This window comes from Trichosurus vulpecula, chromosome 4 (genome assembly GCF_011100635.1).
Source record: "Trichosurus vulpecula isolate mTriVul1 chromosome 4, mTriVul1.pri, whole genome shotgun sequence".
Classification (NCBI taxonomy): Eukaryota; Metazoa; Chordata; class Mammalia; order Diprotodontia; family Phalangeridae; genus Trichosurus; species Trichosurus vulpecula.
In genome coordinates, this window is record NC_050576.1 from 140,770,751 (window position 1) to 140,789,397 (window position 18,647).

The window sequence follows — 18,647 nt, forward strand, 5'->3', positions numbered from 1 at the left end:
TCAAAGGGTATGTATGGCTTTATAGCCTCTTCAGCATAGTTCTAAATAACTCTACAGAGTGGTTGAATCAGTTCACAACTCCATCAATAGTGCATTAATGTCTCATTTTCCCCACATCCTCTCCAATATTTGTCACTTACCTTTTCTGTCCTACATTAGTACCTCAGAATTGTTGTAATTAGCATCTCTCCAATCAATAGTGATTTAGAATATTTTTTCATATGGCTATAGGCAGCTTTGATTACTTCATCTGAAAACTGATGTCTTTTGATCATTTATCAATTGAGGACTGGCTCTTACTTTTTATAAATTTGACTCAGTTCTCTATATATTTGAGAAATGAGGCCGTTATGAGAGAAACTTGCTTCAAATTTTTTTTTTCACAGTGTCTATTGATAACTGTATTTCCCTTCATCCTGTTCCCCCTCCCATTTATTCTATTCTCTCTCTCTCCTTTCACCCTAGCCCTCCTCAAAAGTGTTTTACTTCTGACTACCTACCCCTTCTCCTAATCTGCCCTCCCTTCTATCACCGCTCCTCTTCTCTTATCCCCTTCCTCTCCTACTTTCTTGTAGGGTAAGCAAGATAGATTTCTATACCCAATTGAATGTGTATGTTATTCTCTCTTTGAGCCAATTCTGATGAGAGTAAGGTTCACTCACTCCTCCTCACCTCCCCCCCCACTTCCTCTCCACTGTAAAAGCTATGTTCATCATCCTTATTATAGCATTTACCAGATTACCTTCATTCTAAATTCAAAATATCTCTAGTATATATCCTTTTCTTTACACTCTATTGTCACCTCCCAAGATCTTCCCTTTTTTCCTGAATTATTATAATAGCTTAAGTTTGTCTTTCTTACCTTCTCTCTCTCTCTCTTTCTCTCTCTCTCTCTCTGTGTCTCTGTCTCTGTCTCTCTCTTTCTTTCTCTCCCTCCCTCCCTCTTATAATCTTATAATAACCTTCAGAGATACTTGTATCTTTTGAAAAATGTTCATCTGAGGCCTAGTATATTAGTTTGTATGTAGTATGTAATTTAAGATGTATTTGGTGAATTGAAAGGCAAAATGTAAAAATGTCAAGCTAATATAATGTTTACACATGATGTATGCAAACATACATATATGTATTAGCCATATCACATCTGTAATTATTTCAATAAGTGTTCTTTTAACGAATAACTTCAGGAATAAGCTTATATAGGGGAGTCTTTTCAAACTAGAGTCAAGTATTGATTATTTAACAAATGAAAGCATCTAGATCTGAGATTAATAGTGTGATATCTTTGACAGTACATATATCAGTTATTGCTTTCTTTGCCTAATATTAAGATTATTTCATGTTCTTTCAAGCATAGGCTATCCTGAAATATACTGAGTGTAGGGGAACTGGGTGTGGGGCAGGAGGTTAGCCAAGGACTAAAAAAAAATCCGTGAATAATCTTCACTGAGATCATTCAGAGTTGACTTTTTATGACTTTGATCCATTCTTATGACTAAAAGTATATTCTGAGGCTTCTGCTTGCTTTCTTGAGCCAATATTCTCTCTGATTCTTTCCACTGCACATAAATCATATGTCATTTTCTTTTTATATTCTGCAAAGGAATTTATATTCTCACCCCCCTCCTTATTTACCCACATCCTCCACCCTATTCTCACTGTCTTTAAAAGCATGCATATATGTACCCCCGAGTTCCTACTTCCAAAAATTACTTTTTATCATATTGCTCCTAAATCTTTTGCAAGTAGAATGTTAACCAGACTAGACAGAGCTAAGAGATACTGTTGCACATTCCATATTTATTTCCAAAATATTTTTTATTTCAGTAAAACATTACTGGAGATGCTTTGCAAAGTTTAAAACACCTAATAATCATAAAATCATGAAGATAACAGAAAAGGTGAACAGATTTAATAACAATTCTTCCAGTGTTAGGCTTTTAATATTGTAAAAGACTCCAATACACTGTACTGAATGAAGACATCACCTACCTGATGTTCATCATACTAATTTTAACATTCTATTATATTTGCCTCCTTGTCTCTATGGAGCCAGTTCCTATCCTAAATATTAAGCTGGTGACTTTTCAAAGTCATCAAAGTTTTGTGGATTGATGGTAAACCTGAAGATGAAAGCAAAACTAAGCAGAGGTAAGGTCAGGCCTAGGAAAAATAAGAGAAAGTACAAAGGTAAGGGGAGAGGTGTCAGCCTAGCTAATTATCTCATCCTATTTAAGGGGTTCCAGTATCTGCTGGCATAGAGGAGCTTCCTCTATGAGCTTCCAAGCTCTCTAGAGGTATTATTGCTTGGGGTAGGGGGAGTGAGGAGAGCACATTAACTTCAGTCTCCTTCCTCAACTCATCCCACTCTTCACCTAGAGAAGGAGCTCATGACCTTCAGAAAACTGCAGAGCTTGAACTGTTTTTTCATCAGTGTACCTTGACACTTGACACATAGCTAGGACAACAGTGGCTGGCAAAGGTGGTAATCGGTAGCTGAGAATGAACTGAAGGCAATGAGGAGAGGTAGGTTCAACACTTCCTTTAGGAGCCTAGCAGAAAGTCTACACAGTACATAAGGGGAATATCCTGAGGACCAACAATAGTTGTCTCTTTCTACATGTGCTCTCTAAGCTTGTGCACACTTTCCCTCTATGAACTTGAGGGAATATACGCCATAAGGTAAGGAGTAGGTTATGTGAAGGAAGGGGAAGGAAAGAGGAACATCAGTTGGGTTGTTTTTTGTTTGTTTTGTTTTGTTTCCACATTTTAAGAAGTAAGGAGCTATGGTCTTAAAGTTATATAGAGACTGGTAAAAAATTCCCTGCTCAGGATCATCATTTTCCCTTTTGCCACAGTTTTAGGAAGGCAAGTAAAAAATCCAGTGAGCTGATAATAGATGTAAAAAACCCCATCAATTACTATAATAACATTGAGCCTCAAAAGTTTTATTTTTAAGAAGTCCTTCATTATTTTTTTCATTGTTCTGGCTGAAAAAAAAATCCAAATACAAATTACCATGGTTAGCTCTGACTTGTCTCCTAAACCATGACAAAAGTAGAATTAATTTTCCCCTCCTATTTCCAACAGCCTTAAAGCAGAGTAACACCAGGACCATAAAATTAATTAATTATTATACTCTAATATATGCAAAGGAAAGGTAGCATTGCATAGGAGACAGACAATTGACCCCAAACTCAGGAAGTTGTGGGTCTAAGTCTTGCCTCTGACACAGTGTCTGAGTCTACTGGCAAGTAAGTCACTTCTCTAGCAGATTGCCATTCTACCAGGCATGGTATCCCTCTAACCTTTAGTCTCTCTCTACATAATGACTCCTTCTCTTCTGGCTACGAACATGATCCTTTATTTTTTTTTTAAATTTTCAGGGTACTTATTTTATATTATTCTTTTTTAATGTAAATAGTATTTTATTTATTCAAGTTACATGTAAAGACAATTTTCAATATTATATACCTTATTAATAAAATAAATAAATTACTCAGGAATTATATCTTTCAGAATTTTGTTTTGTTTTGTTTTGAGGGAGGAAGGCAGGGCAATCGGGTTAAGTGACTTGCCCAAGGTCACACAGCTAGCAAGTTTCTCAAGTGTCTGTGTCTCAAGTGTCTGAGGCTGGATTCAAACTTGGGTCCTCCTGACTCCAGGGCTGGTGCTTTACTCACTGCACCACCTAGCTGCCCATCTAATGGCCTTTTCTCAACCTTTAAACATCTGACACTTAAATATCATTTCCTGGATACCTTCCTTTTTTTCTAGTTTTTCATGGCACTGCTTTTGCCTTGTTTTCTCCTCCTACCGGTCTGAACGTGTCAATCTCCTTTGCTCGATCTTCAGCCAGGTCATACACATTGTGGATATCCCTCAAAGCCCTCTGTTGATCGTTCTTCCTTTTCCTCTGATATCTCATTTGGTGATCTTAGCTCCCTGGGGTTCGGTTATCATCTCTGCGTAGATAATTTCCAGGTGATACAACCAGCCCTAATCTCTCTCCTGAGTTCTAGTCCGACATCACTTGACTTTTGGTTATTTTAAACTAGATATCTTATATGTGAACTTAGCATGTCCAAGACAGAATTCATCAGCTTTTCCCAAACCCCTTTCTTCTTCACAATTTCCCCGTTAGTGTTGATGATCTCACCATCCTTCTAGCCTCCCAGGCTTAGAACTACAGCCACGTCTCTCTACCCTTCACTCACCCATGTATCCAATCTGTCACCATGTATTGTTGCTTGTTTTTCCCACAACATTTATTGTATAGGTTCCCTCCTCTCCACTCACATAGTGAGCACTCTAGTTCACACCTTCATCACCTTGAATCAATTGATCTTGATTTTTCATACTCTAATACATCCCTTACTCAGCTGCCAAAGTGATTTTCCTAAAGCATTGGGCCTGTTCTCAGTTACTTCCAGGATCAGATATTAAGCCTTTTGTTTGGTTTTTCATAGCATGACTTCTTCCTTCCTACCTTTCTAGTCTTCTTACATTTCCTCCAAGATGCCATACTGGGCTACCTGCTGTTCTGCCTATATAACACTCAATCTGCTGTCTCCAGACCTTGGCGCTGGCTCTCTACCACGCTTGGAATGTAACGGTCTCCCTCCAACTTTCTACCTCTTAGTTTTTATGGGTTCCTTCAAGGCTCACTTCAAATCATACTTTTTATAAAGGGCCATTGCTGGTCCCCTTACCTTCTAGTACCTTCTCCTCTAAGGTTCTCTCCCATCTACTCTGTAGGTACCTGGTTATTTACATGTTGTCTTCCCCATAAGAATGTGAACTCCTTAAGGACAGACTATTTTTGCCTTTCTTTGTATCCCTAGCACTTAGCACAGAAGTTGGCACATTGTCTGTGTGATTAATAACCATTCACTGACTGACAAATTCTGAGTGTCCCAGGCAAGTCTGTAAGTTGATAAGGTGCAAAGAAGGCAAAGATGTACATTTGCCTTAAGAAAGTTTCTTAGAACATGAAATCACAGATATTGTCATCAATCCCACCCAGCAATTCATGCAAAACCTACATATAAATGCCAGCATTAACTTGAAAATAGGTGGCATAGTGGAGAAAGTGCTAGGCCTGGAGTCAGGAAGACCCAGCTCTGCATGGATTGTAAACTCCTTTGGCTCCACATGCATGTTCATTTCTCTTGTAATAAACCTAGTTTTCACATAGGTTTTGTGAAGTTGCGATTGCCTGATGTTGAAATCTGGCTTCACACACTATCTATGTGACCCTGGGCATGTCACTTAACCTTGCTTGCCTCAGTTTCCTTATCTGTAAAATGAGCTGGAGAAGGAAATGGCAAAATATTCCAATATCTTTGCCAAGAAAACCTGAAAAAGGTGAAGAAGAATCAGACATGACTGAACAACAACAAAATGTAAATTATTCCATTCTGTGAACAAGCCCATACTTTCAGAAAAATCTATAATTGTAAACTACAACTTCTGCAAGTTGTTTGTGCTTTCCAATCCCACTTCATATACCTACAAACTATGTGACTTCAGTATTGATGGCAAGACATTGGAGATGCTCGCATGGGACTGCCCACCATGGCATGCTCACATCAAAGAAGGTGCTCTGCTCTATGATCAAAGCAGAATTGCAGTAGCATGAAGGAAACATGAGATTCCCAAATTCAGAGACATCTCCTTTCCAAATGTTCAAATGCACTATTTGTGCTCCACCTGTGGTAAGCGTCCTAGGCTTGTATTAGACTGATCACCCACCATAAAACCCACTACACCTTGGCCCCAACATCATAATGTCATTGATCCTCTTAGACTATGAAGAGCTACCACCACCACCACCACAGTGTGATCATGTACAGCCTAAACTGGGTATAATAATAGTTGCACCACACTTACAACTTGCTTGAAAGGGATGTGCAAAGTACAAAATTGCCTTGTGACTTTATTAAATGAATAAACATGTAGTCAGTATTTACCATGGACAAAGGACTGTACTAGGTATGCCAAAGTATATGAAGAAGTTTTAGACATGGTCTCTGACCCTAAGGATCTTATAATTTAGTTGAAAGGAAAGTGGAGAGATAAGTTAAACAACTAAAAAAAATAAAAGTGGAAAAAATGTCACAAAGTAGTCCCTGGTGATTTGCAAAATGAACTAAATAAATAGAAAAGGAAGATCATGCTGTAGAACAGAATATCATTTTCCCTGTTAGTCATTGTACATTTCTATGCACATTGATAGGGGCTTGACAATGCCATCAAAAAGGTCCAGGGTATTAAGAGCTTTACAGAAATGTCCTTCTCATTGCCAAGTACAGGAAATACTTGTGGAGCTTACAAAAAGGGAAAAGTTTTGAAAAAGTGTGACTTCAGTCATATGGTTTTCTTTCTCACAGCAGCTGGTTAATGATGGAGCCAAAATTAGCAATATATTACAAGGGGTATATTGTGGGCAGAAGGGAACAAGCATTTATTAAGCATGTGCCAGGCAGTGTGCCATGTGCTTTACAATTATTATCTCATTTGATCCTCACAACAGCCCTGGAAGGTATTATTAATTATTATTATTATTATTACTATTATTATCCTGATTTTATAGCAGAGGAAATGGAGGCAGACAAAAGTTAAGTGACTTGCCCAGGGTTGCATGGCTAGTAAATATCTAAGGTCAAAAGTCAACCAGCAGAGTCATGCTCCCCCAACTTTCTCCAGCCTGGCTCAAACTAATGTTATTAGGAAAAGCTTCCAGGAAATCTGCAATTCAGGTACTTGAAAAATGGGAACTTAAAAGCTTGTGGCAAGTTTGTCAGCATGTCAAACCTAGACGGAAGCATCCAAGACTGCCACTTAAAGAGAAAGAGTAATTCTGCAATGTGAGAAAAGCTGGCTCTTGGCATATCAATATCCTAAGATTTCATAAAATATTGAACTATTATTGATGGATAATATCCTGTTTGGAGTTCTTTCTAATGAAGCACATGCTATGCATGAGTTATAGCTAGTACTAAGGAGCTTTGCCCAGGACATTTAGAATTCTCAGTCTTTCCTCAGAAATGGGTACTAAGAAGACATAAATGTCATAGAGAAAGCATAATGACTATTTCAACGGGGTAATTTCAAAGATTTCAGAAATGCCAAACAAGAACAGTAACAAAAAACATACTTCCATCGTCTAGTTAATATCTGAAATTCTACCATGAAAACCTAATTCCTTTAGCTTCAGACTTTGATCCTTCTTAAAACGAAAATGTTCCTGTTTGGCCTCTAGAGTATAGCCCAATTAACTTCCCAACTGTTCCCAGGCTGTCCCTCAAGCTTGGAATGCATTCCTTCTTCACCTCTACCCCTTAGGATCCCTAGCTTCCTTCAAAGCAAAGCTAACGTGTCCTCTTCTAATGAAGATTTTACAGATTCTACCACCTGCTAGTGCTCTTTCCCTTTTCAAATGATCTTGTCTTATCTATTACATATTTTTCCCCTTAGAAAAATGAAAACTCCTTTAGGGCAGAAATGCTTTTGATTTTTGCCTTTGCATTCCTGGTGCCATGCATGTTGTAGGCACTAGCTATTCAACAGGATCAGAAGCATTTCAGGCTCTTTTTCTTCAATTTCATTCACTTTAGACATAATGATTTTCAGACCCTTTCCTGATACCATGTTTTGATATGGATCTCTAGAAGTCATGAGGGTATTACATTTAGGAGAAGGTCAGGGAATGGTTATTGTGGGATAGAGGTCATATGAGAAATAAAGAATATGAAGCCTGGAAACACTAAAAACAAACTTTTCTTATTTGTAATCTTGACAATGACAAGTGCTATTTGGGGAGAGTCACCTAACAAAGCCATGATTTAATTTCCCCATAATTTGAGACCCCCAACTTCTCAACCTCCTTTAAGGCCCTCTCACAGGTCCACTGTAGAACAAGGCCAGGGCCACCTGCCTTCTGACTTTCTTTGTCACTGTCACCCACTGATGTGCTTTGGAGGCCTCCTAGGCCTTTTCCAGTCCAGATTAGACCCGGGACAATACCCATTCTAGCTCTGTCCCTCTTCCCAGACATGGTTCTATGGAAAGCAAGATAAAACTAGGGTCCTATACTTTCTTCTGTTCCTGCCTGTTGTGAGACAGTCATCTTAAGGCCTCAAAAAATAAAACATCCACCTGCTAGAAGGTTAGACTTCTGGGAAAACACTGGAATGATTTAATCACATGATTCCATTTACAGACCTTTCTCTAGCAACTAATACTCTGTCAGTACTCACTCCTCAATGGCTAACATACTCACACTCCATTATATTTTACACATCCCATCCCAGATGTGTAAAGCCCACTCTCCATGCCAAACTGTCCACTTCCCTTTCCCCAACCACTTCAACCCTACTGCTCTAATGTCTGACTCCAGATGTTTCAGCACCTTCCGCCTGACCCATAATTAACTAACTTACTTTAATTTTAATCCTCATCTTGTTCTTTCCATGATCTGGCATTCACTGAGATCTGGATCCCTCCTGAAGACACTGCTTCCATTGCTACCTATTCTGCTACTGGCTGAGTTTGCTTTCATACCCCCAACTCACTCGTCTCAGTGGGAGTACACTACTTGCTCCCCATTGGCACTTCCAGAATCTTCCTATACTACCACTGTTCAGAAAACCCTCCTTCTTTGAAGTTTGCTATTCAAATTTATTATACAATTCAGACTCTTGTGGTGATTGCTTACCTACCTGAAGGACATTCTCTTTTCTTCCTCAATGAGTTCAATGTTTATAGTCTTTCTTACCTCCCCATCTCCTGCACTCATAATAAGGGACTTCCATATCTATGTCTACACACACACACACACACACACACACACACACACACACGTATCCATATCTATTTATCGACAGATAGAAGTGTATAGATGTAAAGATACTCTCTCCAATAACCTAACTTCCCAATTCCTCAATTTAATCAGTTCCCCAAACCAACTTTAATGCACCTCGGCTATACACAAAGATGGCCATACTGTGGATCTTGTCATTATTCACAAGGGCACCAGTTCCACTTTCACAAACTCTGAAATTCTTTTATCTGACCATAACTTTTCACGAATCTATCTCCCTCTATGCTTTATGACTCCTAACCCTGCTAGGAAATGTGGAATAATTATTATGATGACGATTAGTACTCCTAACTGCCCTTTTCTAGCTCATCTATATAACCTAGTGATTAAAACTCTATCATGTATTAGTCTGTATGCATTGGTTGAGCTTAATTTTTTAAAGTTATCACTTATTTTTTTCTTTCTTTTTTATGCCTTCTGCAACCCATCCCAATTATTTTTCACATTTCCCTTTGCTCCAAAGTAATGTATTATCACACATCAAAGTGCAAGAGATTCTGTGAAAGAAACACACAACATATCCATTGCTTGTTCCCACTGATGTAAACTGATGTCTTAGAGTCTCCTTACAAATGAAAACTAAGTGGATGATTGTTGTTTCAAGCAAGCAAAGCATTGGGAAATTTTGTACTACTGATGAACAAGGTCCATTGGGATGCTGCAGTTTTCTAGAGATCTCAGGCAAAGCCACTGTTGGTAGAGAGTTGTTAGAAAGCACACTAAGTGGTTTGGTATTTTGGTTTGGTTGTATAGGGCATATTGGGTTTCCCTTGCTCCTTCCCACAAGACAAAGTTATTTCTGGATATAACACTGGGAGGTCTACGTTTCTCTTCATGACTCAATGTTGAATAAGGCTGCATGTGAACAGAAGGCTCCTCAGTGATTTCATAAACTCATTGACTGGTATTTATTTCATATATTCACACAGAACCCCTTTTCCTCCTCCCTGCCCCCCAAAGAATTAGTCTAGGAAATACTGTATAGGATGAAAGGGTCTCAAAATTATAAGATGATTGATCAATGATGCTTTTCAAGATACTCAGACTAATTCTGAGATGTAAACCTCTATGGTGGTACTGTTAAAGCCAAAAATGGCAGATAATGTCCCTAAAGTCTTTCTGCATTGCTTTATGGCAAACTGAGATCATCTCCCACTATCAAATTCCATCAGTGTTTTTCATCTAAATTTGATTTCTTCTTACAACTAACTCATTGTAGAGACATTGTTTTCCAGACTATTGTCCAGGCCAGTCTTCATTTCAGCTACTCTACAAGAGCATCCTAACTTTTTCTATCTCCTGACTTCCTGAGTTCTACCTTTTGGCTACTCTCAACAGCCCTCTTAGGCTACCCCTTGTAAAGAATAATTCATTTTTCAAGCTGGCAAACTTAGTGATGTCACACCTAATAAAACAACAGTTTTATGACTCTTTGTTCGAATGAAAACAACCTACCTTTCTTGGAGAATAAGTTTGTTCTCTTTTTTCCAGAAATCTTTAAAGTCAGAACTGAATTCATGCCAGAGGCTGAAGAAAACATTTGGGGACACTTCCTTCTCTCCCATTTTTGGTTTCATGAAGAAATAGGCTGTAGTTTCCAAAAAGCTGTCAAAAAACACATAGACACATTTTACACACACAAAAGTAGCAACATTTCTATTACTTTTCAATATGAGGTATTCTTTCTTTATCCAAGCCCTGATTTCATTCACGCATAGTTTTTACCACCAAGAAAACTAAAACACTTCAAACACCAACACTAGTTCTGCTACATTCTGATGTCAGAAACTTGTATAGAGGCGATAGGTGACAGCTGCAAAGTATCTCCCATCTCCAGATGACTATCCCTAGTTATATGGAATTTTCAAAATAAATGTTCATGTGAAACTTACAAAACTATTCCAGTATTAAGATCTGAAGTCAACTTGAGAAAAATAGAAAAAAATGTTCCCTCCATACAATTCCTCAAACCAATATAATTTTGGCAATTTACCCTAAACCTAGTACTTAAACCCCAGCCAACATTTCATCAGGCAATATGCAGTGGTTAGTCAACCCTCCACCTGTCTATCCCCTTCCCAATTCTAGAAGTAAAATCAAATAAATACTACCATTTCTTTTGGAAAAGGTACATCAGTCTCCTGTCCTATGGCTCTACTCATTATTCCTTCTAATTTTTCTAACCAAAATATCCTTCCTTGGCCACCAGTAGGAACTTCTGGAGGATGGAAACTGTCTCCCCTTGTGTTGTATCCCTAGGACTTAGCACAATGTTTACCACAAGTAGCAATAATGTTACTAAATGCTTTTTCATTCATACTATATTTACATGTTTATATCAATATAAAGTATTAGGTTTACCAGTCTATAGATAAGAAACAAAACCAGACATCATAGGCAATGTATACACAATTTCTCACATGAGTCATAATAGACCTATCATATTACCACAAATATAGTGAGACTGTAACCACAGCTTTCATGACAAAGTGTCACTTCTTATATATTTAACATAATCCTGGCATGATAAGTATTAATTTATATTGCCTACTAACATATTTCTATGTAAAGTATTGACAAATATATTAATTAAAAAACAGAACATTTGCCATGAACAAAATATTTCAAAATCTTAACTATATTTGATGCTGTACCCTTCTATTCAATCTAAGTAGAAATTGGTCCTGCCCTTTATGAGCTTACCATCTAGGACAGACACAAAGGATCCACTGTTATCTTATCAAAAAAGGACACTATTGAATAAATAAAATACTTAGAAGAATAAATAGTAAAGGCATTTTGTGGGGTTCCAACTGAAAGTAGGGTCATTAAAATTATATATTTAGAAAAGCTGGGATCTTCTAATGTTGTCTATGTAAAAAGGAGGCCAGATATTTAAATGTGATCTGCTTCAGTGACATCTTTTTGACTTTGCACTGGCTATTTCAAATTCCTAGGCCTGTATAGCATCCTGTTCTTGTCTTTCACACTTGATCATTGTTACCTCGATTCTTGTCTTACTACTTAGTTTTATAGCAAGTATCATATGTATGTAAATTAATTAGGGGATAAGATCCAACTGAGAAAGAATTGAATGATTATTCGTATTTAAGACACATGTTTGTATATACAGATATGTATGCATACACACAACCATACTTACAAAAGAAATGTCTATGAATAAACACAATGGTACATTAAATATCTTCTATGGATCTCAAGGGGGCAGCTGGGTGGTACAGTAGATAGAGTAATGGACTTGGAATTATGAAGACTCATTTTCTTGATTTCAAATCTGGCCTCCAACACTTACTAGTTGTGTGACCCTAGGCAGGTCACTTAACTCTGCCTCAGTTCATAATCTGTAAAATGAGCTAGAGAGGGAAATGGCAAACTAATACAGTGTCTTTGCCAGGAAAACCCCAAAATAGGGTCATAGAGAGTTGGACATGACTTAAATGACTGAACAACAACATAGATCTCAAGAGTAACTGACAATTTATATTCTGAGATTATTCTACTAGCTTTTTGTTGAATTGGTTTGAAAAACAAATATTCATGAGGTTAAGCCTAGATTTTATACCATAACACAACCTCTCCAGTTTTATGAGATCTCTATATTTGAACTCACTTTAGAAAGAATGATTAAAAACAGGGAACAGGGTCAAATTCTCATTCTAGTCACTGGGTAGTGATGGAATTTATTCTATGATGGCTTTAGCTTTAACCTCATTCACCTTTCTTCTTAATATAACCTATATTTACATATGGATATTATTCACATCCGATGAGATAGGACTATTATGCTACCTTAATTCTAGTGGCAGATGTATCATCCATAAATAGGAATTCTTTAGTCATCAAACACTTAATTTACTTGAAAAGTAGAGAGATGTGGCAGCCAAGGATGACACCAATTTAGTAAATAAGCTTATTTGTAAGATCTTATGGAAGATGGCGGAAAGTTATTTAGCAGTTAAAATAGAAAGCAGTTGTTTAGTTGTTTCAATTGTATCTGACTCTTCATGATCTAATTTGGGGTTTTCTCTGCAAAGATGCTGGAGTGGCTTGCCATTCCTTTTCCAGTTCATTTTACAGATAAGGAAATTGAGGCAAATAGGGTTAAGTGACTTGCCCAGGGTCACCCAGGTAGTAAGTGTCTGAGACCAGATTTGAACTTAGGGAGATAAATCTTTCTGACTCCAAGCCTGGTACTCTATCTACCATACCACCTCGCTGCCCAGTAAGCAGTACTAGAGGCAAAACCTATTCTATAGAAGTCTTACAAGAGATCAAACTAAGAAAAATCATTTTGAAGGTATTTAAAGATAAAACTGGAAGACAATAAAAATACAGAAGATAGAAAAGATCTACAATGGCTTTTATAATAAACTCTTTTCAACATTAAGAACATGTGTATCCCAAATATGCTTATAGAGGAAATGCTTATATTGAAAATGTCATAAGATCAGATAATTACCACTTCAAAAAGTATATCCAGTGTGGAGTTTAAGTCAAGGAGACATTCCCTAAAAAAGCAAGTCATCCAGATGCTTCTATTTGATAATGATATTGCGTTGATTTATTCAAGCATTGGAATATTCCAGAACCTCCTGGAAGAGTTCCATAGTCACAAAAAGCCCCAAATAGATAAAGAATACCTTTTTGACTTGTCATGAATTTGACATATTGAGCATCCTGACATACCAACAAATGGAAAACCTAGAGTTTATTCCTCTCTCCCTGTCTCTCTCCTCTCCTCTCCTCTTCTGTCTCTCTCTGTCTCTCTATCTCTCTCTGTCTCTCTCTTTCACCCTTCCTTTCTTTGAATATATACACACATAGAGATAGGTGACATACAGATATTATTGGACAGACATTACAAATAGACATTGAGTTGGACACAACTAAACAAAAGAGAAGAGTAGGCCGGGTTGCCTTTGGAAACTGCTAAGTTCTTTTAGTGATGACAAACTTTTCTCCAAAAAACAAGGGAAATCTTTCCAACACTAGCTGTAGTATGGTTCTATGTCTATCACTCAAAGGATAATTGAAATGTACATTTCAGTGTGATCAGATTGCAACACACTTCAAACAAGGAAAGAATGATTGTGTGAAAAAAAATCACTTATTAAGCGCTTAAGACACAAGAACCAAAGCAGGATATTCCCTGACATAAAGGAACTTAGAATCTAGCAAGGAGAGGTAACATATTTGAGGCAATGTTGGCCAGGGGAAGCTGCTTTGGTTCAAGAAGTTCTGGGATGATTATTAGCTAAATATGCCCTTTCCAGTGGCAATAATAATATTGATTTCATTATAGTTCTCACAGCAAGAAGTGGAAAGCTGGAGTAGGGAATGTAGGATATGTACTGACGCTGAGGGAAGTTAAGTGACTTGCCCCAAAACACAAAGCTTTGAATCTCTTTTCTTAACTCCAAATTGAGATCTCTAACCTCTTTCACCCCAACATGCTTACTCCCATGATAACAAACCAAAGTCAATCTAACTTTGTACCTAAGGTCCCATATATGGTAGGATTTTATGTTCAGTATTTTAAAGTCATCTTTAGATTCATAGATACTCTGAAAAATAAATCAAACAAAAACAACAGGGCACATTTCTGTAATAAGATATAAGCTTTTTAATGCCAAAGATAACTTTGTCTTTTATTGTCAATGTTCAGCACAGTGCCTGGCATGAAGTAAGCACTTAAAAGTGTCATGAATGAATGAATAATATCCATCTTTATCCATCTACCAGACTCCTAATTCCTCCCTTTAATCTGACATCATAAAGACATATAAGGCAGGTGGCTTTCAATTTTGTTTTTCTTCCAGGTGGCCTACTTCTCTTTGTAATTTTGAGGAGGATAGCTTGCCTGGCTTCTTTTGGAGAAACATTTTATTGTGTAGGACATCTGCCAGGCCATGTCTTTTATTTGCTTCAGGATAGGGCATGGGAAACGTCTTCTTTACCTTTGCTGCCGCTCATAGTTTAATGTAATCAGGAATCTCCTTAAAATGGACATTTTAAAAAGAAAGGTAAAGAGAGATTTCTATTCCATGTAAATGAATAGCAAAATAGAGAGTATAGATCTCTTTGGGTAATAATACTTTTAAGTTGTGAGATGCAAATAACTAGGTGGTGCAATGAATAGAGGGCTGGACTTAAGAGTCAGCAAGACATGCATTCCAATCCTACCTCATACACTTACTAGCTCTGGACAAGTCACTTGACCTCTATCAGCCTCATATACAAAGTGGGAATAATGGTAACATCTCCCTCAATGGGCTGTAGTGAGGACCAAATTGAGTTAACACAAGTAAAACACTTTGCAAACCTTAAAGTGCTACATAAACGCTAATTTCTGTTTAGCCATGTTATTTATTTTGTTACTACTTCTAATATACAATTTAAAGCAGCCCATTCCAAAAGATTCCCTCTCACTGCATTTGACATTTAGGGGAAGAGAAAGCAAATAGTTTTCATTCACATCACAAACGAATATTAACAAATACAAACACACACGCACACGTTTTAATTTTGTTCCATGACCCTTGACTTACCAGCACTCAGGCGATAATAGTCCAAGACTAAAAAAGTGAGATGAATGATGAAGGAAAAAAATCTAAAGCTTATCATCCATAAAAAATAAAATCCCCAAACAAAACCTACCACTAATACATCTATAGCTATAAATATAGCTACTATCACACATCTAAATCTGAATCACGCTTATACTTTGTGGGGCCCCCAAGTCTATGCACAGGGAGGAATAGACCATTTATTAATTTCCTCTCCCACTGATTCTAATGCCAAAGGGGCCTTGGGACTAAGTTCCTCCCTCTCTAGTTCTGCTGTTAACGTGGCAGATCAGACTAATCCAGGCATTGCTGTATTTTTGCTAGTGGATTGGGGCCCCAGGAGCAAGGGATCTTGGGGAGTCATTTATTTTAAATATATCTAAGATCAGATGGGCCTCTCATTTGGCTAACAGTTCATTTTAATAAGACTTTCTCCTGAATGTGTCTGCAAAGACCTCTGAGTATCTTTGTTTTGCTCTTTTCTCCCCAATCTCCCATTTCACTATCTTGCCTGATCATTCAAAGAAGAACAGGACCCTGAATGAGGATTTTTGCATAGAGCTAGGATTGTACATGTTTAACTCAATTTAGTTCATATAGGCAGAAACAGGGACATAAAGCATCTCAGTATTAAAAACAAGGCCAAGTGAACATACCAGTTTAAATGAACTGCCAAGAATCATCATCATCAATCTTCCCTTGCTTTTGCCTTTTTTATTGTGCAACGTTGGATTTTGTAATATTATTCTTCAGAACAAACTAAGGTCCCAAGAGACAAGATTTATTTTCAGTAAAAACCTTCCACAAGCAACTGCAATTTTTGGAATCCTAAATCATCTTCCTCATTTTTACCTCCTTCTTCCGCCCCCAATAGAAACTTATATTAAGTGTAACAAATTTTATTGCTCCAACAAAGGAAAATAAAGCTTTTTTCTTCATTATTTAAAAAAGGCCTTCAGGGGTTGTCCATCATTTCCTAAAGAGCACAAAGAATACTCTTATATGAACCACTTCCCTCCAGGCAATGGAAAATCAGTGGGTCTTAGAATGATATTAGGATAGAATGGTATTTTTGTTCTGTTAAAATGATGGACTACTTTATTTACACCTTAAGGGTTCTGGTATTCTCACAGCAGTTAACAAATGATTAAAGAGGCAATGTAGTATAGCATCAGCTCCATTCACCTAATTTCATCATATATAAGAAACTTATTTTCCTACAAAAATAAAATATCCAAACAAAATCCACACTAATATATTTGTAGATAGATAGATAGATAGGTAGATAGATAAAAACACAACTATTATCACAATCTAAATCTGGATTATGCTTATTCTTCATGGCACTTTCAGGTTTACGCAGAATGAAAGGGTTATTGGTTAATTTTCTTTCCCACAGATCCTAATGCCAAAGAGGCCAGGAGATAATGAAATGAAATAAAAAAGAGACCCTGCCTTTAAGGACCTTATAATCCCAGTCATGCTACTATAATATCTATGTGACCTTGGGGCATCCTGTGCCATCACCAGTCATCTCGACCTTTGTCTTCCCCATGGACTTCAACAACTCTGGAGGAGAAAGTGATGCTGACAATTGCACAGCTCTGCCTCACTTAAATCCAATTCTCTTGAAAGTGAAGACATCATCCTCAGGATGTCATTGGTCCTCTTCAAGAATGAAGGACAAGCTACAATATGTGACCTTGGGCAAATCATTTAATTTTTTGGGATTTTGTTTCCTCTTCTGTTAGGGTCAATGACCTCTTGGCTCTAAATCTATGATCCTGTATGCACAGATAATTAGGATACATGTTAGAAAGTTCTATGTCCAAAAGATAGATCCAAAGTATTAGGAAAACTCTCAAGACGGAGACTAGTTTCAGATGGGAGGGGTAAAGAGGGAAATAGAGAAGGCTTTGTGAGTGGTAGGATTGATTGCTCCTTGAGGGAAGCAGGCAATTTAATAGGTAAATGCTTGGGAAGGGGATTAAGGGAGCCCATTTCAGTCATGGGAGATGGGATGAGGAAAGATCAAGATGGCAGAGGGTAGGATGACCATGGAGAACAGAAGAAGTCCAGATCAGCTAGAACATTGAATACAAGAATGAGCAGGATATGGGATTAGGCTAGAAATGGTGTGTAGGAGTCAGATTGTACATGGACATGAATGGCAGAATAAGGAGTTTAAAGGTAATTGGGAAACCACTGCATGATTTTCAGGAAGAGAAACATGGTCATAATTGTGCATTGGGAAGATTACCTTGTTAGTCATATAAAAGATGGGTTATAAGAGGGAAGGAAGATCAATTAAGAGGCCAAGGAAGATGAGGACCTGATTTGTGATGGATGTCATGGGAATGGGATATATGAGGAATAACGGAGAGGGGAGGTGACTCAGAGGGTTAGAAACTAGTGAGCTTGGAAGAGGGTGGTGCCATCAATAGAACTAAAGAAGAATCCTTCTATTCTCTGTCCTGGTCAGACTACATGTGTAGGACTGCACTTAGTTCTTGGCATAGCATTTTAAGAAGAACCTGGATAAACAGAACATCCAGATGAGGGCAACCAGAACATTAAAGGGTCTTGAAATCATGTATTTGAGCATCAATTGAAAGATTTTTACCTTGGGAAAGACAGGAGGTAGGAGGAACATAATATTTTCCTTTAAGTGTGATGTCATGTGGAAGAGGATTTGCCTTCTCGGCCGCAGAGAGCACTGCTAAGTGTAGTATGTGGAAGTTGTTGTTGTTGCTGTTCATTCATTTTCAGTCACGTGTCTGATGCTTTGTAACCCCTTTTGGGGTTTTCTTATGAAGAATACTGGAGTGGTTTGCCATTTATATCACCAGCTCATTTTGTAGATGAGGAAACTGAGGCAAAAAGGGTTAATTGACTTGCCCAGTGTCATAAAATTAGTAAGTGGCTAAGGCCAAATTTGGACTCAGGAAGATGAATCTTCTTGACTCCAGGCTTGCCACTCTATCTGCTGGGCTACCTCATTGTAAGATAGGTGGAAATTACATAGAGACAACAATAGGCTTGATGTAAGGAAAAACTTCCAAGGGGTATTTGAATCAAAATGGCTGTAAGAAGTGGAAAGGGCTGTCTCATTGGAGGTGGCAGGTTCACCTTCACTAGAAGTCTTTGGAAAAGTGAGGATAACTACTTGTAGTTTA

The 18,647-nt window shown here is 37.6% G+C and overlaps 1 protein-coding gene across 1 annotated transcript in view; it reads right to left on the bottom strand.

Moving 5' to 3' along the window:
- The window catches only part of FMN2 (formin 2), a 478,670-nt gene that overhangs the window by 31,290 nt on the left and 428,733 nt on the right, over positions 1 to 18,647 (bottom strand). Inside the window, exon 17 of the mRNA XM_036757134.1 lies at positions 10,340 to 10,489. Within this exon, the coding sequence (XP_036613029.1) occupies positions 10,340 to 10,489 (150 nt within the window). The remainder of the gene's footprint in view (positions 1 to 10,339; positions 10,490 to 18,647) is intronic.